The 23,352-nt window shown below is 38.4% G+C and overlaps 3 protein-coding genes, 5 non-coding genes and 1 pseudogene across 8 annotated transcripts in view; 1 reads left to right on the top strand and 8 right to left on the bottom strand.

Annotated features, from left to right (window-relative positions):
• LOC122671231 (protein SCO1 homolog 1, mitochondrial-like) overlaps positions 1-5,877 on the bottom strand; it is a 31,856-nt gene extending 25,979 nt beyond the window's left edge. Inside the window, exon 1 of the mRNA XM_043868343.1 lies at positions 5,873-5,877. The gene's annotated coding sequence lies outside the window, so the exon portion shown is untranslated. The remainder of the gene's footprint in view (positions 1-5,872) is intronic.
• Positions 4,554-4,689, bottom strand: LOC122638436. The gene has a single exon (XR_006329434.1). It is a non-coding gene; the product is annotated as a small nucleolar RNA snoR136 (small nucleolar RNA).
• Positions 4,880-4,961, bottom strand: LOC122638450. The gene has a single exon (XR_006329445.1). It is a non-coding gene; the product is annotated as a small nucleolar RNA SNORD25 (small nucleolar RNA).
• Positions 5,878-5,918: 41 nt separating the features above from the next.
• On the bottom strand, positions 5,919-9,007 carry LOC122672408. Its single transcript, XM_043869888.1, has 4 exons — positions 8,832-9,007; positions 6,162-6,223; positions 6,021-6,079; positions 5,919-5,936 (listed from the first exon to the last, which is right to left on the bottom strand). Exons 1-4 carry the CDS (start codon positions 8,906-8,908, stop codon positions 5,919-5,921), a joined length of 216 nt encoding a protein of 71 aa, XP_043725823.1. The 5' UTR covers positions 8,909-9,007.
• Positions 7,967-8,107, bottom strand: LOC122638435. The gene has a single exon (XR_006329433.1). It is a non-coding gene; the product is annotated as a small nucleolar RNA snoR136 (small nucleolar RNA).
• On the bottom strand, positions 8,138-8,217 carry LOC122638451. The gene has a single exon (XR_006329446.1). It is a non-coding gene; the product is annotated as a small nucleolar RNA SNORD25 (small nucleolar RNA).
• On the bottom strand, positions 8,293-8,374 carry LOC122638449. The gene has a single exon (XR_006329444.1). It is a non-coding gene; the product is annotated as a small nucleolar RNA SNORD25 (small nucleolar RNA).
• Positions 9,008-12,410: 3,403 nt separating the features above from the next.
• LOC122671968 (endoglucanase 12-like) lies at positions 12,411-17,084 on the bottom strand. The gene is made up of 6 exons (XM_043869463.1): positions 16,871-17,084; positions 15,616-16,029; positions 15,439-15,525; positions 14,343-14,495; positions 13,879-14,166; positions 12,411-12,728 (listed from the first exon to the last, which is right to left on the bottom strand). The coding sequence occupies exons 1-6, from the start codon at positions 17,066-17,068 to the stop codon at positions 12,411-12,413; spliced, it is 1,458 nt and encodes a 485-aa protein (XP_043725398.1). The 5' UTR covers positions 17,069-17,084.
• Positions 17,085-20,250: 3,166 nt separating this feature from the next.
• Positions 20,251-21,592, top strand: LOC122672407 (annotated as a pseudogene).
• Positions 21,593-23,352: the final 1,760 nt, after the last annotated feature.

Genomic DNA, 23,352 nt, shown 5'->3' with positions numbered 1-23,352 from the left:
TTCTTCTTCTTCTTCTTCGTGAAATTATTTTCACTTGAATGAAACTGTGTTGGCGTTCAGGCAGAAACCATCTGGGGTTTGTGTATAGGTAGGTCCATACGATGGTCGGAAAAGAGGTAAATAAAACACTGGTACTCTTCGACTTTACAAGTTACATGTTTTTCTATTGTTTTTTCCTAGGGATTCCATTAATCTGAATATTTGAGATATGAAATTACTTTCTGTTTTGGTTTTAGGTCTCGCTGGAGTTGCTCGGGCATCTTTTGTGGTAAAGACTCCTTCTGATTTCAGTAGTTTTGCAACATTCTGTTACATTACAAATTTCGATCATTGTGTTTTTTAACTACATAATTCTCTCCCATTCATGTTTTATTTAGCCTGAAATGGTACTCATAATCTCTGTTTACCTCTCCTCGTAGTCCCTACCAGTGAACCTTTTGTTTCAATTCTGATTTCATACCCATCTCTCTCATTTTCTTGCTCTGTTCTGGCCGCAATGTATCTTCAGTCCAATTGCACCCACTAGAATCCTCTATTTTCTTTAATATTTTAGTCATTAATTCATTCCACCAGAGCCTCCACTCTACTTTGGTGAACCACTCAACGGCAAAATGTTCCTGTTGTGCTTAACGTCAAGGGAAGAATAGGGAAGAAGAGGGAAGAAGATGGAATGAGAGGTTAACTAATGGGGTTAAAATGGACATTTCAACTTTGGGTCCTAACTGTGCTTAACGTAAGGGGTATTTCAACATAATTTATTTTGAAAATGTTTGGGACGTTCGTGATATTTGATATACACTTACAGGAGGTGTTCGTGAAATTTTCCCTATTTTTTACTTGCCAAAAATAAATTATGTTTGCAAATTTGGATACTTAAACTAGAGTAAGGTTAACTAGGTTGGATCTTTATCCTCTCAAGTGCGGTGCACTATTCAGTGCACTTTTAAATTACATATGACAGTGGCCACTGCACTTGAGAGGATAAAAACCCAATACACAAGTGGGATTAGTTATAAGGAGATATTGTAGGAGTGGGGAAGTGGGTAGTTAATATTATATATGTATTTATTGATGAATGAAGAAGTAGAAAGTAATGATAAAAATTTTAATTAATTCTTAAGTTTATCTTGAGAAGGATTGGCAGCCTCCCAATTACGCCAAGGATGCCTAGGTTCATCCATAAAGCCAAATCTCACTATCTCTCTTATTTTTTTTTTATTTGTTTATCTATTTTTCTCTCCACCAAGATCTGCACATGTAACAACATTACATTAAGGCCAACTTGAAAACCAACCGAAAGGTTTTTTTAAGGAAGAGGAGTACAGGAAGCATCGAAAAGTAAAGAAAGAAACAAGGGGAGGAGGTGTCTCCCAAATAGTTAAAATTTGCATAATTAACACCAACTGTTGCTTGAGCATCCGCAACAAAATTGCCCTCCCTTAGCATATGTGAGACGGAGACTTGTCGAATACGCAACTTAAAGAGACGACAACCAATTAGTAACTGCTGGATGCACCAAGGAATTGAGCGATTAACCCCCTTAAGACAATGAAGGTAGGATCCGGCTGCTCTACTTCCAAAGTTGGTACTACCATCCTACTTCTGTGAGCTCACAGTGTGCCACCTGGCCTGACATGCATCCAACGGATGAGATTAAAAATTTCAAAATATTTGCTATCATTCAAAGTGAAAGAAAACAAAAAATAAACAACCCAGTTGCAAAAACTTATCAAACATTTAAACTTAAAAAAAAAATTTGAGGTGTTAGAGCTACTAGATACCTTGCACTATTAGTTGAATAACAAATCCAAACAAAGAAATATGCAATTGAATGCCAAACACAAGTTCCTCCAATGTTTCCCAAGCAACCCATCAAAAACTTCGAAGAACTTAAGTATAAAAAAACCAAAGACATTGAGTACAGAGAAAACAAAGAGAAGAAGAGGAATTTCTACAGCTCTAAGTTTTCGAAAGAAGAGGAGAAAGGAGCTCACAGAGGTTTTCACTGCGCCATGAAAGAGCCTCTCCCTATGAAATCTGCACCATTTCCGGTGTATCGTCGGTGGCAATCTGGTGGAAGCAAAGGTAGGAGCAATGGAAATTTTTTTCTAAATGATCTAAAAACCCTAGTCAAATTAGTGAAATGGATTTCGTTTGATCCAAATGGGATTTGTTTGATGGGTTTGAACTGGTCGGATAGATTTGGTTTGGGGTTCAGACAACCAGCTCATATGTTTTTAAAATATTTTGAATTTTTTTAATTTCAACCGTCGGATGCATGTCAGCTAGGTGGCACACTATGAGCTCACCGAAGTAGGATGGAAATACCAATTTTGGATGTAGAGAAACAATTTTCTGTACGGGAGTGTGGCCTACGCCAGCAATCTGATGTGTCAATCTCTCTCCTCCTTAAAACAAAGGGACAAATGTGTCTTTTCAATTGGGGAGGAGAGAGATAAACTCATGGGAATGCTGGCGTAGGCCACACTACAAGACGGAGGTCTTTTTCCCTTCAATATATTAGCAATATCTATCTTATTACAAGATATATTACAAGTCACGGGATTTAAAATCTGTACCCATTTCTCATAGTCCTGCAAAATAGGCAGCCGAGGAAAAGGGGAAAACAAAACAAAGACACACTGTACAGTGTACACTCCATATCAATATTACTATTACTTCACATTATGGCTTCATTGTTTCTTCTGTGACTGCAACATATAAAAGAATCAGATCAGTACTATGTGCACAACAAAATCTTAATTGACTGCAACATACAACAAAATAATCATCACCTCAAAATTCCTCAACGACTCATTTAACTGTTCTTGGAGTTCCTGCCTTTTCCTCACAGATGCAGACAAGAAAACATTAATATCATCCATCAATAACCAAGAAGAAATTTTAGTAAAAACCACTTAACCAAATAACATACCCAGATTTGAAACTTCTTCCATCCTTTTGGAAGTTCTCACTGCAAACCTTTGGAAGGCAGGACTGAGAAATAGCTCAGAGTATTAGGTAGGAAAATACCATAAAGCGTAAGAGTGACTACAAAAATAATGTCCATCCACATGCAAATACGGAAGAAATAATGTCCATCCACATGCACAGAGTATTAGATGAATTTTTTTCGTCTAAATTCCTACGCTTACAATTTCTGTCAATTATCCCACAAAATCATGATATAATGTATTTTTAATTCAACGGTCATGAGAATATTCAACCTTAAACACAACCCCAAGACCATCGCCACTCCATCTTTCAATTTTCGGTTGATTCCAACAAAAACAAAATTTAGATGCATTATAGCCCCAATTGAAGCAACATTAATGATGGAGGTGGTGGTGGTGTGAAAATTGAAAGATGGTGAGACAGTTGTTTTCCCCGGAGAAGAAGAAAACAAGAGAAACCAAGACAAGGAAGGATGGGGAGAGATAGAGATGAATGAGAGAGGAGAGGCAATGGATTAGGTTAGGGTTGGGGTTGGGTTACGGTTGAATAATCTTATGAATGTTAAAATAAAAAATACATGTAATAATTTTAAGAAGATAATTGACAAAAATTATAATATTAAGAATTGAGAGGATAAAAATCCCATAAAAATGAAGTGCAAAAGAATTGAAATAGATTTTATCCTCTCAAAGTTTCTTTCCAAATACCAACCCCCATTTAAAAACTGACATATGGCAAGTTTTAATCTGACAAATATTTTTGAATCCAAGCATTTATCCACTCAATCCTAATTTTTCTCCTTTCTCTCTCAATTCTCCCTCTCACTGCAAATTGATCATCTCCTCTCGCATATCTCTCCCTGCCTATTGGAGTGTTTTTCGAATGTTCAAACAAGATGAAACCCATCTCATATGATGGTAACTCTTTGTAATAACAATCTTTCCTCTCACTGTTGAGAGGAAAAAAAATCATCTCCAATTCTTTTACAACCATTAATCCAACAGCAGAGAGGACTTTAACACACATCCTCAAGTGTTGAGATGTATATCTAAGTCCTCCCAATCGTTGGATGGGTGATTAGAGAGGATTTGAATCCAATATGAGATAGATTCTTCACAAATCACGAGAAGAAGCACTGAAATACATACTCCAACAACAACAGAGTGAGAGGAGAGGATTGCACTACAATGAGAGAGAGAGACTAGCATGGGGGAAGATTGTCCAATCAAGTTAGGGTTTGGTGGATAAATATTTGGTTTACAAAATGTGCGTTAGATTAATTTAGTCCATATGTCAAATTATTAAGGGGTATTGGGACAAGAACCAAGAGAGGATTTCAAAAATAATTTTATTTTTAACACTGATAATTCAAAAAAAATTGCAAATCTATAACGAGCAAGAGAGATGGTGGAGAGTTTAAATTTGGTAATCAAATGGACTTGCAAACTGGTATCAAAATTGATTTGAATCATCAGCTCAACATTGATTGGTGGGTTTGAAGCAAGAACATTACTTAAAAACAACATTATCTTAAACCAAAACCAAATCATTCATTGAACACTAGGATTGGTTGGCTTAGTAAAATCTAACCAATGAAACCATGTAGGTCCCCAACGTCCGAATGCAACATTGTAATCACACTGGATAGCGAGAGGAACATTCATATGGCTTCACAGATATAATGCCACTAGAATGCAACAACTCAAGCAGCAGCACATATTAAGTATACAACATTGAAGCACACAAATACAGAAAATAAAATAAAACAGTAATCTAAGCCCCTTAGATGGTATATATGTTGCGGTCATCTCCGCATTCTGTACAGGTCTATGGAGTCATCATCGATAAAGACATTGAAGAAGTTTCTATTTATAAAAACAGGAAAGAAATCAAACAATTCATACAAGCTAGGGTTTCTCTGTAGATCAACTCAGTCCCTTAGATGTTTATTAAAATTGCGATCATTTTCGCAAATCTTTTCAGGTCTCTATACTCATCATCGTTATTATCTACTCGAGAAACCAATTTATATCAGAAATTAACAGAATTTAAGAATTTGTAATTGCTCTAGTGTTCTCCCAAAAGCGAAAGCTGCAACTGAGAGAATATATTAAAAAAAAGAACAATACTTTCATATCGCTTCAAGGGAACGAGTTCAATGGGAACGGAAAATCCGCAATGACCAGATAATGAATCAAAAAAACAAAACCCATAAAAGGTCATTAATCATTTCTCAGAAATGTAATCTTCTCTAACCTTCCTGACCTGCTGGAAAGAAATAGTTCACAACATGAGAAACAAATAGAGTTATAAGGTTGAGACGATATTGCTTCAGGGGAACGAATCAATCGGGAATTAAGAGACCCCGCCGATCAGATTAAGAAGCTTAAGGAAAACACAAATTGACAAAAATGAGAGCTATGGAAAAAATTTAGGAATTTTCATAATTTCTCCAAAACGATCTAAACCCAAGTCAAATTAGTAAAATAGGTTTGGTTTGATGAGTTTCAACCTGTCGGGTTAGTTTGGTTTGAGGTTCAAACAATCTCATATGTTTTTAAAATTTTTTTAAATTTTTTAATCTCAACCATTGGATGCATCTCAGGCTAGGTGGCACACTGTGAACTCACGAAAGTAGGATGGAAGTAACAGCTTTGGATGGAGAGGAACAGGATTCATAAAGATAAAACAACAATCCAATATTTATCTTATTACAAGATGTATTCTACCTTATTGATAAAGAGAATCAATATCTATCTTATTACAAGATGTATTCTACCTTATTGATAAAGAGAATCAATATCTATCTTATTACAAGATATATTACAGGTCACGGGGTTTATAATCTCTACCCACTTCTGATCGAGTCCTGCAAAATAGGCAGCCGAAGAAAAGGGGCAAAACCAAACAAAGACACACTGTACACAGATATCAATATTACTCTATTACTTCAAATTATGGCTTCATTGTTTCTTCTGTGACTGCAAAATATAAAAGAATCAGATTAGTACTATGTGTACAACAAAATCTTAATTGACTACAGCAGCCAACAAAAGAATCATCACCTCAAAATTCCTCAACGACTCATTTAATTGTTCTTGCAATTCCTGCCTTTTCCTCACAGCTGCAGACAAGAAACCATCAATCATCCACCAATAATCAAGAAGAAATTTTAGTAAAAACAACCACTTCACCAAATAACATACCCAGATTTGAAACTTCTTCCATCCTCTTGGAAGTCCTCACTGCAAACCTTTGGAAAGCAGGACTGAGAAATAACTCACAGTATTAGATGGGAAAATATCATAACAACTAAGAGTGATTACAAAAATAAAGTCCATCCACAACCAAATCCGGCAGAAAAATCATGCCAAATTTTAATACAAACAAACAAAAGTTGATAAAGATAGATTAATAAGGGTTATTATAACCATGCCCAAACCAACAAAGAAGACAGACCAAGTCCAAAACCAAATGTTTAATATATGGTTAGAATTCAATTCTAAAATATGCTTCTTATTAAGAGTTTGTAGATCTCTATCAAAATTAATTATAACCCAATAGAATGATCAAGGGACCTACCAAACCAATGACCCAAACTAAATTATTAAGATACGGGGAAGACAAAAAAGACATAAAAATGGTTTTTTATCGTCTCAATTCTTAATCTTACAATTTCTGTCAATAAGCCCACAAAATCATGGTATAAAATATTTTTTTAATCCAACAATCATGGGAACATCCATCCTTAACACAACCCGAAGACTATTATCACACCATCTTTCAATTTCCAGTTGATTCCAACTAGAATCAAATTTAAATGCGTTATAAGCCCCATTAAAGCAACAGTAATGATGGAGGTGGTTGAGATACTAGTGGTCTGAAAATTGACAGATGATGAGACAATTGTGTTCCCCGGAGAAGAAGAAAACAAGAGATACCAAGGCAAAGAAGGATGTGGAGGGATAGGGAGGACTGCGAAAGGAAAAGCAATGGATTAGATTAAGTTTAAGATTGAATTAAAGTTAGATACTCTTATGAACATTGGAATAAAAAATGTCACATATAATGATTTTAAGGGGATTAATTGACAGAAATTGTAAGATTAGGAATTGAAAGGATAAAAATCTCATGTGAAAAAAAAATTCAAATAGATTTTATCCTCTCAATTTTCTTTCCAAATACCAACAACCCCCCCCTCAAAAAACTGAGGTGGCAAGTTTTAATCCAACAAATAATTTTGAATACAAGCATTTACCCACTACATCTTAATATTTTCCAATTCTCCCTTCTCTCAAGTCTCCCTCTCAGTGCAAGTGATCCTCTCCTCTCTCATATCTCTCCACATTGAAGTGTTTTTCAGATGTTCAATAAGATGAAACCCATCTCATATGATAGGCAACTCTTTGAGAGTAACAATCTTTCCTCATTCTTGAGAAAGAAAAAAATCCTCTCCAACTTCTCTATAACCACCCATCCAACAGCAGGGAGGACTTTAACACACATCCTAAGTGTTGAGATGTATGTCTAAATCCTCCCAACCGTTGGATGGGTGATTAGAGAGCATTTGAATCAGAGAAGCTCTTCACAACTCACGAGAAGTAGCACTGGAATATATACTCCAACAACAACAAAAAGAGAAAGAGAGAGAGAGAGAGGATTACACTATAATGAGAGAGAGACCGGCATGGGAGAAGATTGTCCAATCAAGATAGGGTTTGGTGGATAAATGTTTGATTTCAAAATTGAGCATTAAATTAATTTAACCCACATGTCAAATTATTAAGGAGGTATTGAGACTAGAAGTAAGAGAGGATTTCAAAAACGATTTTATTTTTAACACCCATAATTCAAAAAAAGATTCAAATCTATATCGAGGAAGAGAGATGGTGGCTTGCAAACTGGTATCAAAATTGATTTGAATCATGAGCTCAACATTATCTTAAACCAAAACCAAATCATTCATTTAACAGTAGGTTTGGTTTGCTTAGTAAAAATCTAACCAATGAAACCATGTAGGTCCCCAACGTCCAAATGCAACATTGTAATCACACTGGATAGCGAGAGGAACATTCATATGACTTCACAGATATAATGCCACTAGAATGCAACAACTCAAGCAGCACATATTAAGTATACAACAGTGAAGCATTCACATAAATACAGAAAATAAAATAGAACAGTTATCTCAGCCCCTTAGATGTATATATGTTGCGGTCATCTCCGCATTCAGTACAGGTCTATGGAGTCATCATCGATAAAGACATTGAAGAAGTTTCTATTTATAAAAACAGGAAAGAAATCAAACAATTCATACAAGCTAGGGTTTCTCTGTAGATCAACTCAGTCCCTTAGATGTTTATTAAAATTGCGATCATTTTCGCAAATCTTTTCAGGTCTCTATACTCATCATCGTTGTTATCTACTTGAGAAACCAATTTATATCAGAAATTAACAGAGTTTAAGAATTTGTAATTGCTCTAGTGTTCTCCCAAAAGCGTAAGCTGAAACTGAGAGAATATATTAAAAAAAGAACAATACTTTCATATCGCTTCAAGGGAACGAGTTCAATGGGAATAGAAAATCCGCAATGACCAGATAATGAAGCAAAAAACAGAACGCAGAAAAGGTTGTGACTCATTTTTTAGAAATGTAATCTTCTCAACCTTCCTGACCTGCTAGAAAGAAATAATTCACAGCAGGGAAAAAAAATAGAGATCGAAAGGTTGAGACGATATTGCTTCAAGGGAACGAATCGATCGGGAATTATAAGACCCCGCCGATCAGATTAAGAAGCATAATCAAAAATCGATAATCGAAACATTGGAAAGAAGCAACCAAGCGAAATAGAGAACAAAGAAAACACAGGTTTGTACCTGTTAGCAAGAGTATTGACAACTAATTCATTAACGACATAAGAAATAACTCGGCCCACAAAATTTCCTCCAGCCATGATCTCAAGATCGTCTACCCTGCCAAAAACTGATAAAAACGAATCCAAGATTCAATACTCAAACTGTGTCTCAGAGTCATAGAATTTGCAGAGATTTTTATTCTCCGAACAGAAACAAATCCCAGAAAGAGGGATCCTTCGAGACTACAGAGACTGCGTTACCTGAGACACGGAAGACGCGAAGAAGGAAACCCTAACTGGGTAAAAACACCCAAAGATATTCAATAAAGTACTCCGAGCCTCCGTAGTATCTTATAGCCAAAAGCTCACGATATTCAACGGTTTATATGAATCTTCTGGATATGAACGGATGAGATTTTTTTATCGTTAAGAAATTTCCCCTTGTGAAAAACCCTACAACGCATCACGGCGTCACCTCTTACTTTTGTACTTTCTAAAATCCGGTCCAACCTGTTGACAGATCACCGGACTGAATCGATATGAATAAGGCCCAAGTAAGGCCTAAGTAGGGGTGTAACTCTGTAAATTTGGCCTTCTCATAAACAAAAAAGTATACATTTGGCCCTATCGGCTCGAATCTGCCCTGGCCTGCCTTGAGCCCGAATAGGGCGTGGGTTAAAGATTTCTGGCCTTAAGGATGGGTTAGGGTTGGATATTTCTAACCCTGAGTCAAGATATGGTTGAGCTAGGGTTGAGGCCTTGGACGGAGCCCGACCCTGATTATATACAGGTTTCAATACACTTGCGTTACATGGGATAACTAAATATAAATATCAAAAAATTATTGTAAACCTCACCAAAAGAAAATGGAAGAGAAAGGGTTTAGGGTTTCGTATTTCTGATTCTGCCTTTATCCCTCGAGCGATTGCTCACTGCTTCATTCCTCCAGCGAGTGGTTCCTCCCTTCCTCCAGTAAGTTTTGTTTTTATTTTCCCTTTCTTCTTCTTCTCAGTTTCTTGTTTTTTTTTTTTGTCTTTCTTTCTTCGTCTCCTATTTTTTGTTTCAAAAGAAGAAAAAAAAATTGAAGAGAAGAAGAACCTACCGACTACTGAGTACCTCCTCTTCAGGTTTAGGCCCTCAGGCGAACATCATCACCTCATCTTTTTTTTACCTAATGCTCCCTTTTCTTCTCTAAACCTAACAGCCAAGTGAACCATAATTTGCAGCAGCGCACCTCCTCTTTAGGCGACACGTCAGTTGCTTTTTTTTTTTTTTTTTTTCATTCTGATAAGAATTTCTAAACCAACGGCCACTCTATTTTCTATTAGTTAACTTAGTTTTTTGTTCTATTTTCTGGTTGTAAGATCTTGCGATGTTCTATTTAGTTTTTGCTCAGATTACACACAATAATATTTGTTAATCAACTCTCTTTGATTCCGCTATTAATCAACACCCAATCAGGGCCAATACTCACAACAAGCCTAGGCTGGGCTAGGTCCGTCAAGGTCAGAGCCAAGATTGAGATTTTTAGGCCCTGAGTCAGGGTCAAGGTGGGGTTGGGTTAAGTTATGAGGATTTAGGGTTGGGTTGGGGTTTTAAAAAGCTCAGCCCAACCTGACCCTGTTGCAGCCTTAGGCTTAAGAGTTGAAAATATGTATTTGGATTTTGGATACATGTCGATGTATTGTAAGTTAGTGCCCACTGTGTTTATCTCTCTCTTCCACCTTCGAAATGACTACCCTACTCTTCTTGTATGATATCCCATCTCGTGCGCCCATCGATGCCACCAGCTAGTTTACCCTAGTAGCGGCGTACTGATCCCTCTCTTTTATTCCTTTTACCCAACCCACCTTGGAAAGGTGAAAGGATAAGCCAGTGCGATTTTATTTTATTTATTTATTTTTGGTGGCACTCTTCAACGTGGCATGCCCATCTAATATAAACACAACATAATTTATGTGGATTGTTGTGGAAAATATGACCATGGTTTTAAGTAAGCGAAATCAACATAAGGATCGACTTTTGCCATTTCAATTAAGCCAAAAATCGATTGAAGCCCTAAAAAATTAGTACAAATTGGATGAAATTGGAATTGAAACCGGCATCCATTGACCTTGAAGTTCAACCCCAACAATTTTCCGATAAGACTACGGTACCAAGGTTCTTGTAACATGCCTTGAAGCATCAGAGGAATGTCCTTCAAATGTAGGTGGCGGTTCTTGGTCCATGCCATCGGTGGTGGAGTTAGCATCAACGAGGAGCAGCCCATGTAGGACGGTTGCTAATAGAGTAGTTTCTCATTAAAGGAAGCAACATAGGGTGACAAAGAGAAAACAAGTGGAGAAGAAACATGGCCAATCAGAGTAGGGAGAGGCGCCTCAAAGCATGGCCCCTATGTAGCCAACAACAAGAATGTATTTCGTGAATCAAAGGCAAGAAAGGAGGAAGGTGGATGTTAGTTTTCAGGAACTTCCATCCCACGCGTCGATTAACTACTCCTTGCTTGTTATAGATTGAAATGCCTTTTATGACATTTTTCCACAATACCTTATGGCCCTTTATTTGACGAGGACTTAGGTGGGGTGAGAGAATTGAAATGGGAACATGCTGACATGGTATTTCAAAATTTCACCCCAATCTTGTGTTGTTTAACCTGGGGTGGTGAATTACGAAAGCTCAAGGAGCAACTTTCAATGTTTTGTTTACTGACATGACACTTGAAAATCCATCCCCAATGCTATCTAGAATAATAATAAAAAATAAAAAAAAATAAAAAAAAACTTTAGTTATTGTTCATGAAAAAGTATAAATCATTTTCATCCTTCTTTTCCATTATCCCTATCAAATAAATCTTTGCCTCAACAGTATTGAGGTAATAATCCCTCATCGGTTGTGAGTGCTCCGACTCCCAAGTATAAGAGCCACAAGAGACCAACCCAATTTGAACCAATTGGTTTTAAGATGGAAGCTTAATAAATGGTACATAAAACCTTCCACATCCCTAATCTACCTTTTTTTTTTCCCCCCTCCCCTTTTGGTGGGTTTTCCAACCCTATGCAAAACACTTTTTATTTTTTTTTGTTTTTGGCTTTTTTGGTAACTGAATATATCTAGATAAGAACCGGCTAAAGTAACCAGATAAGAACCAAATATAAGAACTAAATTGTAACTAGATCTGAACCGACCAGATTCGGTTAGAGTATTCAATTCTGAAACCGATCTGAGACTTGGTTTGGATTTAGATCCTAGTGCCACTACTTGGAACTAAGTCAGAACCAAACCAAATAGCAGGAACCAGATCGATTTGCACCCTTAGGCCAATGGGAACATGCGAGAAAACATCAACAGAGATGGAATTTCTGCCTTTTATGATGGCGGGGCTGTCATATTTTGCACAATCATGTGTCTAGGCGTAGGAGCTATACTCCCGAACAGAGTCATTTTTCTCGTAAAACAAAGTCTAAGTTCCAAAGCTCAGAATCAAACCCCAAAAATAACAAAAATGTAACGTGAATTTAATATGTTCTTCCCTTTGTTTACAAAGGTATTTATTGCAGAAACTGATCCCCCAACCTCCCTAAAAAGAAAAAATGTGTTAGGGCTAGGCAAGCCTGGCTAACACACCAACGAGGGGTGCGCTGTTAGCAGTTGCAGGTTCGGCTTGCTGGAAGTTAGACCTTGAATCAGTATAAGAGTCATTCTCATCAGGACCACCAACAATTGCACCATCCAACACGTTTGGATTGGGTGAATTCTTGTTAAACCATTCATCAAAACCTCCTTTGCATGTCACTGCCGTGGGATCCTTCTTTATTGAAACAATTGAAGCTCCCCTATGATGGACCTGCTCTGGGTACTTCGACTCAAAACCTACCATGTAACTTGTTCCTTTTGGGTTTGAACCCAAAATATAATCAACCTGAAATCACACCAAACAAAAAATAAAAAATACAAAAATAAAAATATCACCATATATATTTTGATTAAATGATTGTTTTCTAGTTCTACAAGACACTACTCTAATTTTGAACTAGTTGAGTTACTTTTGTTGCCAAATATAGTTATTTTTTGTTAGTGCAAGAGATGTTGTTTGGGCGTGTAACCCTTGCCCGTGAGTGGGGGGGGGGGGGGCAATGAGAGAGCATAGGGGCATCAACATGGATGGATTTTTATTTTTAAAAAAAAAAAATTTAGGAGAGATGAGATTGTAATTTTGCGCGATCATGTGTCTAAGCATAGGATAGACGCGATTAAGAAGCGTTCTTTTTCCTTTTTGGGAAAGAGATCGTTGCCTAGTCACATAGCACCTACACCAACATGGGGGCCAACGTGGCTCCTGCGCTTAGACACAATACCAACTTGATCCCATGGAAAGTACCGCCCTCCCCTCATGGAAGGCAGAAATCGTGCCCAATTCGATGCTTCCATGAGCGCTCTCGTTGGCCAACACGTACGTGCAGATTCTAGAGGCCCAAGCAACGTTCTCTCAACCTTTTTTTTTTGTTTCCTTTCAAGATGGGCAAGGCGGTAATTTTGTGTGCTCATATGTCTAGGCACAGGATCCACACAACAAAATAGCATTCTTTGTACCTTTTTGAGGCAAGAGATCATTGTCTGGTTACATAGCCCCTGCCTCCACATGGACATGGGCCAATGAGAGCGCATACAGGGTCATCAACATGGATGGAATTTTTTTTTTTTATTTCAGAAGGGGCAGGGCAGTAATTTCACACGCTCATTTTTCTAGGCATAGTATCCACCCGGCCAGCTAGGGTTCTTTTTCTCTTTTTGTTATGATTAACAGTTTTCCTTCTTCACTGGGAGAAGGAAGAATCCATTCAACATAGGTGATGTGACCTTGCGATTGGAGTTGGACTCCTATGTCATCATTAACTCCCAACCTCTATTGTATAAGGTCGAAAATACCCTTTTCCATACTAATCAAAGGGTCAAATCTCCATGGTGAGTAATATGAGATTATTCTGTCTTAATCATTCAAAGAATGCTCCAGAAATAGTGAACCCCATAACAATGAAATGAAATCGGTGAGTAGATTTATATAAGTATACCTGTGATTGCACAAAGTTGATTAAGTCAGTTGGTGTAACAGGGCCACCTTGGCACTGGATATTTGCATCTGTATGAGTAGCTGATAGATAGTCAGAGTAAGCTGACAATACGAATATAGCAGCAGTTGTGTATTGAAGATCATTCCATGGCTGCCACCATAGCAAACCCCCAGGGCTCTTCTTAAAGTTATTGCTCCCTTTCTGAACGCAGGAACAAATAAACTGCTCTGCCTCACTCTTGTATTGAGCCCAGTTCCCAGAATTCCCAACTTTGCCTTCAAGAACAAGCTGTGTAACAAGCACAAATGAATATCAACTATTAATTATGCCCTGTTTGGTATGCAGTCTTGGGTGATAAAAATAGTAGTATTCGTGGAATGCATTCTAAGAATGCATACCAAACACAGCCTAAGTATACATTTGAATAATTTTAACTTAGAAAAAATTGTGATATGTAGTAGTACCTTGGAGACTAGAACCTGGACACCCAAGAACTTGTCATCCCAAGAGAACATGGATCTTGAACCACCAGTATTTCCAGAGCTGCTAAGATAATTTAAGTATGTCTCATCACCTGTAGCTCGGTGGAGCCATGCAGCTGCCCATAACAATTCGTCCTGATCACCGAGACCCATTGACAACTCAAAAACATTAGATCGATTCAAAAAACAAAGAAAAATGATTTGGATTTAAGAGTTAAGAGTTTCAGCCAAAAAGGGAATTAGTCATGTGGCAAAATTAAGTGATGGTATGGAAACAAACTTGCTTCATTGTCTTACATAATTAAAGAAAGGTCAAATGTTCTCTGTGCCGGGGGCACAGTCTGCGCCCATACACATAGGGGTGGGTGAAATGATCACCCTACCCCCTTGAATGGCAGACCCATGTGTCTGGGCGCAGGCTGCGCTGCGGCATAAAGAACATCAACCCTTCAAGAAAAGATGAATGGAAAAGAGATACAAAATAAGTTATAAGACAATGGAAGATGATTTACAACTCAAAAGGAAGAGGAACAATGAGAGTGGAAATTCTACATGAGTGTACAACTTAACTAATGAGACTACTATATATTCCCAATATTTTCTTCCCCTAGACTGGATCACCTACTTGTCGTTAGGTGATGACATTTGTCCTAATGTCATTAAGAGTACATGGAGAAGCATTTATGGAAGCAAAATAGACAAATGTTTAATCGTAAATGATCAAATGTATATATACGATAGGTGTGCCGGTCCCCGCCCTCCCTCAAATTTTAAAAAAAAAAAAAAAATTTCCAATGTGTATCCCAATGCCCAACAGGGTCATGTTAGCAAATTTTTTTTTTTCTTCTGTATAAACCAAAGGAGAGGGATAGGCACATCGCATTGTGCGATAAACTAAGGAGCAGCACCAATGGAAAAGAGAGAAATTGACACAGAGGGCGCTAGCTTATGGTACACCCCACACTGTCCTTCTTGGGACTCTTGTCCAATAAACTAATTAATAGTAAAAAATTATTAGAAGCATTGGGAAAAGCAAAATGTAAACAACTATATATATAGATTGAGATTCAATGTTTACCTCATAACCACTACTAGAGTAGAACTTTCCAACAACTGGAATGCTATTTTGATACAGGCCTGGGTGATTGCGACCAAAATCAAAGAGCTGAAAATTTTAACGGGAAGGATAAATCAGTTTATTAATGTTCTTCAAATTGCCCGTAAATCATCATTATCATCATAATAATAATCTCACCTCCTTTGCATGGCTAATAAGTATGGATGAATAGTGAGGATTTGATGATCGGAAAACAATGGATGCAGCAGCTAGAGCAGCAGAAGTTTCGCCGGCGAGGTCAGCTCCCGGATGTTGGTCGTCGATCTTATAGGTCGTCCGGGGTGTGGTCATGTCTTCTGGTCTCTGCCAACATTCATGATCAGAATCACCATCACCAACTTCAGCATAGAGGATATCAGGTTGAGGGTGAGCTTTGATTAAGTAATCTGTTCCCCATTTAATTGCCTCAAGGGCATGTGATAACTCATTTTTAGATGAAAGTTGTGTCCCATACTCTACTGCACTCCATGCAAGCATTGTCACTGTAAATGCCATTGGAAACCCAAATTTCACATTGTCTCCCGCATCATAATATCCACCAACTAGATCAATCTGCCAATCCAAAACCACCATATATTTTAACAATACTTCAAAAAAATAATAATAATGGATACTCCTATGACTAGAGCTGCAACAGGGTAGGGGTTGGGCTGGGTCTTTTAAAATCCTAGTCCAACCATGAGTCCCCTTAGCTGGGCCTAGGCCCAACCCGGTCCTAACTCAGTGCCAGAAAATCCAACCTTGACCCGGCCTCAGGGTTGGGTCGGGCTGACCCTGATTGGCCTTGATCATGGGGGGTGTTAAGGGGATGCATAGGCTGGCCAGGTTGAGAAAGGGAGAAGAAGAAGAACAATAAAAAAAAAAAAAAAAGAAGAAAAAACAGGGAGAAGACAGGGTCAGGGCTCGGGCCGTCAAAGCCACACTTGCACCCCTAACTATAACGAATCCAGATTCTATACCCTTGTAGGGTGTCACCCCGCGAGACCGGATCCTGTCCTTGTACAAGTACTAGCCAAGGTCCTCCAGGGCGACTCACATGGAATCCACTGTGGGATCCATAGCAGGAGTGGATTCCATGTGAGTGACCCTGGAGGACGTTGGACAGCACAAGGACAGGATCCATGCTCCCCCATGTAGTGAGGGCAATGAAGTGGAATCTCCACGCATCTGCCATAGGACCAGGGATCAGAGGGGATTTCCACCCCTATATCAGATGGGTGGAGATTCCACTTCATTGGTCCTCATCATGTGGGGTGGCACACCACATGGGTAGAGTACACGGGTGGAGATCCCCTTCATTGATCCTCACCAAGTGGGGTGGCACCCCACATGGGTAGAGGATCCACACTCATAATAATGTAGTATAGAGATGTGAAGAGATGAGTGTGCTTACACCGGCATCACTACCATCATTTAGACCAGAGTCACCTCTCCACTGCACTCGCTGGTTGGGAGGTAGTTTCCCTGATCTCTGAGCTTCATAATACAGCAAAGATTTGGTAAGGGCTAATGTATAATCTATGGAAGCAACTTCATGAAGCAATAGAAGGAGCAAAAAACCTAAAAACGAGAGAGAACTTAGTGAAGACATTGCAAACTAAGGCTGGTTTAGAGTCTGAGTTCAGGCTCTTTAGATGGTTTCTCAATTTATAATAAGAATTCCAATTCCAAAGAACAGTAGTAGGATCTATGAAAGGTAATAATGATCAAGACAGTTAAGCTTCGATCCTCTTATTAAGGTCTACATAATCTTAGAAAAATTAATGATATTCTTTCATTTTTTTAGTTACCATTTTTGGCACCCTACATGGGTAGAGATTCCTTTTTTTTTTTTTAATGAGAGTTTGGAAATTGAATCGTTTTTCATTTCTTTTGCTCTTTAAGCCCTTTTATTTTTACCTCTTCCACCTTTATTAAAAAAAAATAAAATTAGCAAAGTTAAGGGTAGAACCGTAAGAAGTAATAATAATATAACTATTAGAAATATGAAAAATAATTTCTGATATTTTCATGATTTTCTGTCATGAATTTTAGTAGTCATAGAGCATAAAACAATTGAGAATATACCAAGCAATTGAGAAGTAAATCTTTTTATTGTCAAGATTATAAAAGGGAAAAGATACGAATTTTCCTAATCATGGATGTAAGAGAGAGAGACATATTTGTTTCTTATAACCGGAGGGATTTGGGTTGGAGTTTCCAAGAAAAAGAGGGAGTTGCCATTTTGATTTAAAAGCATACAATGCAACTAAGAAAATAAGCTCTATAATTTTTTATTTCGAAAAAGAAAGGTGGAAGAATTTTTATTTGGGGGTAAGAAGATGGGTGATTCTTAACTTATGGGGAAAGTATATTCTTACTTTTTTTGGCTAAGTGGATGAATATATTGTGATTCTGGGCATTGGGTATCTAGGAAATGGTAGGAAAATTATCTCCTTGCCGGGTCCATTTCTTCAAGTCCCTTTAATAGGGGCTGGACCCCACCCGGGCAGTATGTTCGAGCGGGGGGTAGGTTGGTCATTTCCGGCCCTTATTAGAGGAACTTGGAGAATGGGCTGGATAGGGAAATGGAGCAGATAATGATCCGAAATGCTATGGATTGACCACATGTCAAATTTCAAAAGCTAATTCAATCAAATACTCTCTCTTATATTGATATAGAAAAATTATCCTCTCAAGTCCCCGTGCACCACACTTAAGATTCCAACCGTCCACCTAACACTTACGAGGATAAAAAGATGCCACTGCCTATGTTTTTATGGTTGGATTCTTGAGAGGATGGAAATCCATTGATATGCATTTCAGAATTAACCCGCTCTCAGCCATGTGCCTCAGTTGTCTTCCCTCTTTTTCTCATTCTTTTGAACCCTAGATCATTTTTTTTTAAACCCAAATATTACCTGGGACCCGGGACAGCTCCTGAGATTTTATTAAAAATTAAACCAAAATAGGGATGAATACAATGGGGGGGGGGGATATTCCCGCCTAACCCCAAGCCCAATTGAAAACAATCAAAACAGGACAAAGCACTCGAACACTCAAAGAAAAAGCTCACTCCCAAACCCACACAGAGACAAAATTACACTCTTAATAACACTGGAAGACCACTAGCATCCTTTTGAGAAATCCGTCGAAGATCCTGAGGGAAACTAGTTACTCCATGAAACGAGTCCGACGCCAACTCACAAGCCAGATTTGCAAGGTAGTCCGCTGCCCTATTACTTTCACGGTATGTGAAAGAAATCATTGGTTTAAGGGAGTCAATCAGCTCTAAAACTTCCTGAAACCAGTACCATCCTTTCCAAAAACCACATTTTCTTTTTGAAATGCAAAGCATTGTAGCCGCAGAGTCAGTGTTGACATGGAACTCTCTAAACCCCAAACTCGAGCACAACTTTAGCCCATCACTCAACGCCCTAAGCTCAGCAATGGAATTGGTGCAATCTCCATAGAAGTTGGCAAAGGCAGCAATAACCACTCCCTCCTTATTATTGATGATACCGCCCCCTCCTTTCCTAGGGTTGCCTTTGCATGCACCATCCACGTTGAGTTTAATAGAACCCTAGATCATTAGTTTTTTTTTTTTTTTTTTAATTTGTTGATATCTATTTGAATCGGACAGTTTTTTATTTTCCGGATTATCCGAATTTGGATACAGATACCGAATACAGATATCTCAAAATGGATATAGATACAAATCGAATTTTTATGCAGCCTTACCCCTGCTTTCACAAAGTGGTTTTTTTCCAAACTCGAATCCATAGCCATTTGATCACAATGGAGCAACCTATACCGTTACTCCAAGGCCCGCCGTCTATAGAGAATACGTTTAACAAGTGAAAATTTATAAGGTGGGTTACATGATTTAGTTAGAGCACCATGACGCATGGCCAATTAAAGGAGCACTTATATATTCAGGGCTTCAATTTGGCATTTGGCCACGTGGCCCAATCTTAGGTGTCCATTTAGCAATGCCTAGCACAATTTAGTATCATGCCACTATTTATCTAGTGATTATGAGTTGGCGGTAATTAGATTATGTATATTTGCCAAAAATTAAATAAATAAATTATGGAAGAACCATTTTAGTACAATCATATTAATATGATTCAAATATCTGCCATGTGGTACATTAGATAGGAGAAAATTAGAGTGATATACCATCTTAGTGTAATATATATAGAATGGGAAAAAGAACGTTGTTTGGTCGCATGACTCCTACGCCTAGACACAAGAGCGTGCAAAATTACCGCCCAACTCTTTGTGAAATAAAAAATTTCATTTGTATTGATTCCTCTGCAGGTGCTCTCACTGGCCCCCAAGCTAGTGCAGGGGCTACATGACCAAGTAGTGATCACTTGCCCAGAATAAACATCTTAATAGTTATGGGACAAAGACTTCTCTCATGGATTGTGTGAGATGCCATTCCCACATGCACTGAAATCTTTTGCCTTGTGGACAAATTATTTGGTCCTTCTGACCATTGAAGAGATGGTGATTTCCTTAGATATGCCACACATCAAGTTGTTTGGCTTATTTCAACCATATGACATATCATGTATTGGGCATTTCCTTTTTCTTTCAAAAATTTCAGGAAAATTATTTTTTAATGGAAAAAGATGTTTTATGGTCGTGTGGCTCCTATGCCCAAACACAGGAATGCACAAAAGTACTACCTTGCCCTCTATGAAATAAAAATTTGCATCCATGTTAATGCCCATATGTACACTGTCATTGACCCCTACGCTGGTACAGGTGCTACACGACTAGGCGATGAACCGCCTCAACAAGTCATCCAGCATCCGACGAGATGAGATTAGATTGCTGTTGGGGAAGGTGTTTAAGGATGCCCAACACAGTTTTGTGAAAGTGGAATTGAAATCAAGACTCTCAGTCTCGACACTGTCTTTTAACATCAGAATGAGGATGATTGCAGGGAAGCGATCTATGTTGATGACTTGGAAGATCTTGAAGAAGCAAGCCAGTTTAGTGACATTATAAAAGAAAATTTTGAATTGAGTGGCACATCAAACCCTGGAGTTTTCTTGCCCTTGTTGTAGTGAATCGATTATCTTGGCCTAGAGAGGAGGATGTAGATGCTGAAGGCAAAAACTGACGCATTCTTGCAGAGCTTGATCAATGAGCATAGATCTTTAGTAGAGAGAGAGAGAGCAATTCTTCTTGTTCTTCCCAACCAGGTATTTCTACACAGGAAGAAGAGGCAAAGAAGTCCATGATAGATGTTCTGTTCTCACTGCAAGAAGTTGAACCAGAAAACAATACCAACACAACCATTAAAGGCATTATATTGGTGAGACTGATTGTCAAACCATGCTTCTCGTACACCAAGAGAACAACAAATAATCTAGAGTCCAATGATTAATTATTGTAGATATTGCTTACAGCAGGAACTGATACATCAACAGTTACATAGAATGGGCAATGTCACTGCTGCTCAACCATCCTGAGGTGTTGAAGAAGGCCAAAGCAGAGCTACACACTTACGTGGGACATGACCGCTTGATGGATGAAGCAGATCTCCCTAGACTGCCTTAACTCCAAGGTATCATTAACGAAACACTTCGACTGTTTCCCGCAGTACCACTTCTGGCACCATGAGTCATCAGATGATCACACCATTGGAGAGTTTGATGTACCACAAGGAACTGTGTTGATTATCAATGCATGGGCCATTCAAAGGGACCTCAAATTATGGGAGAACCCAACAAGTTTCAACCCAGAGAGGTTTGAAGAAAAGGGGGTACAGGCATACAAGTGGCTAATTCCATTTAGATTGGGGAGGAGGGGATGCCCTGGGACTGGCCAGGCCAATAGTGTGATTGATTTGGCTTTGGGGACATTGATTCAGTGATTTGAGTGGGAGAGAGTGAGTGAAGAGAAGGTGGACATGACAGAAGGGCCAGGGGCCACAGGGCTCACCAAGCACAAAGCCAAACCACTGGAGGCACTGTGCAAAGCACATCAAACCATGATCAAATATCCTTTCAGGACTATGAACACCATTCCCTTCATGGCCTTCCATAGCATCACAAAATCCTTTCATCCTAAAAACATCTGTAGTGCTGGAGAATTTCTCTAGTTAAAGTAGAACAGTCGGAATAAGTCCATTGTGTTTGCTACATTGTCGACTACATGGTTAGGCAGGTTCGCTTGGATCACTGACTTCAGGCACAATACCCTAACATGCTTGGTGGCAATGAGGCACATGGGTCAACTTAGTCCAACCAGTTACTCAAACTAATGTGAAGGCATGTTTGAGCTCGAGTGATTTTCAGCAGCCACACACCATCCCTGTATTAGAACACCCTTGACCCTCTTCAACTGCTACCAATTTTTAAGGTAAAAGTTCCCATAGAATGCCCTACTATAGACACTAGACAGGCTCTACTGAACAAACTTAAACCTCGTATAAGTAATGTAAAATTATCTAAATGTAGTATAAATCTGAACTGTTGTCCATGACCATCATAGTACTGACACTCTTCGATATAAGCAACAATAGAAAGAATAAAATGTATTCTATGCCCAACAATAGCTATAAGAAGCAGTATGCAACAAATTTAGTTTTTTGGGATCGGTTCTGCAATATGAAGGAGGAAAGACCTAACAGTAGAAAATAAAAGCTATGTATCCAGTTTCCAAATTCTAATTTTGTCACAAGTAGGTGTGACAGACCATGGACCGATTGACAAGATAAAGCCATGCCAAACCACTTCTACCATAGAAAACAATACAAAAGATTTGTGACTTGCATCACAATGGTTTGATGAAAGGTCATTCAGTCAGCAGCTTGGGCAGCAGCTCACCCTGATGAGATCTTTTGAACCCTCCACCATATACGTGGCTTGGCCAAATAAATCCTAAATTAGCCACGAGAAGGACTATAATCCAAAAAATTATACCAACAATGTGAAGGGTTTTTGTTATTGGATAGTCTTTTGAAGTTTATTTGAGGGAAGCTTCTGTTCAAAGAAAACTTAGTTGCATTAACTAGTTTCACTTATAACAAGATCAAACCTCTTGATGCACATCTGAATCTAGTTTTTATTGGACCCACCAAAGATTCAGCAACAATAGGCTGTTATCCCTCTAGATTGCTTTTAATTTTCCAGATGACACCCACACAAATTATAAAAAGGACCTCTACATAATACCAGAGCTCTATAGTGTCAATGATTTCATCCCAGAACATATTCCATATTGATTTTGTCTACCAGGCAATTGTTGAGCTACAACCCTCAAGTGTCATACACCTTCTTTAAGGCCAAGTTCATGTTTCTTTCTACTTACTTAACAACCCCAGTTGTTGGTTTGTCTAAATACTAAAACAACAATTCAACCTTATCCCAACCAAATGGAGTCAGCTATATGGATTTTTTCAACACAAAGTAGAGAAAAACTGAGGTCCTCACAAAGGGAAAGAAAAGTAAGAGGATGAAGAATAGAAATGAAGAAATGGGATAAGTAAAGTGAGTAATGAAAAATGAAAAAAATGAAAGTAAGAGGATAGCCCAGGAAACTAGGAAAATCCCAAGTACATGGTGTCGAGAACGTGGATCCTTGCCCTCCAATAGGCTTTATTTGAGGTCATACTTGGGCACAAGGCCTAAACTATACATGTCATTTTTCACAATCTCACCTATGGTCATCTTAGGCCTGTCCCTAGCTCTTTTAGCTCCTTTGATCGACATTAGATCACTCCTACTTACTGGGATGTCCTCAGGCCTCCGTTGCACATGGCCAAACCACCTCAGGCAACATTCTCGGAGCTTGTCGTTGATTGAGGCAACTTACACATCAACTCTAATACGTTCGTTCCTCACTTTATCCTTCCTAGTTTGCCGCACATCCATC

The sequence above is a fragment of the Telopea speciosissima genome, chromosome 8, assembly GCF_018873765.1.
Source record: "Telopea speciosissima isolate NSW1024214 ecotype Mountain lineage chromosome 8, Tspe_v1, whole genome shotgun sequence".
NCBI classification, from domain to species: Eukaryota; Viridiplantae; Streptophyta; class Magnoliopsida; order Proteales; family Proteaceae; genus Telopea; species Telopea speciosissima.
The sequence above is the reverse complement of the archived record's forward strand: the minus strand, read 5'-3'. Positions and strand labels throughout refer to the sequence as shown.

Excerpts from the sequence above, each read along its gene's own strand:
- LOC122672408 (XM_043869888.1), bottom strand. The coding sequence starts at position 8,908 with ATGGCTGGAGGAAATTTTGTGGGCCGAGTTATTTCTTATGTCGTTAAT. Across the intron at positions 6,224-8,831 it reads GTCAATACTCTTGCTAACAG|TCCTGCTTTCCAAAGGTTTG; the intron begins GTACAAACCTGT and ends GTTATTTCTCAG. Across the intron at positions 6,080-6,161 it reads GGAAGAAGTTTCAAATCTGG|CTGTGAGGAAAAGGCAGGAA; the intron begins GTATGTTATTTG and ends TCTTGTCTGCAG.
- LOC122671968 (XM_043869463.1), bottom strand. The coding sequence starts at position 17,068 with ATGTCTTCACTAAGTTCTCTCTCGTTTTTAGGTTTTTTGCTCCTTCTA. Across the intron at positions 14,167-14,342 it reads TCCAGGTTCTAGTCTCCAAG|CTTGTTCTTGAAGGCAAAGT; the intron begins GTACTACTACAT and ends CTTGTTACACAG. Across the intron at positions 12,729-13,878 it reads TCAACTTTGTGCAATCACAG|GTTGATTATATTTTGGGTTC; the intron begins GTATACTTATAT and ends GTGTGATTTCAG.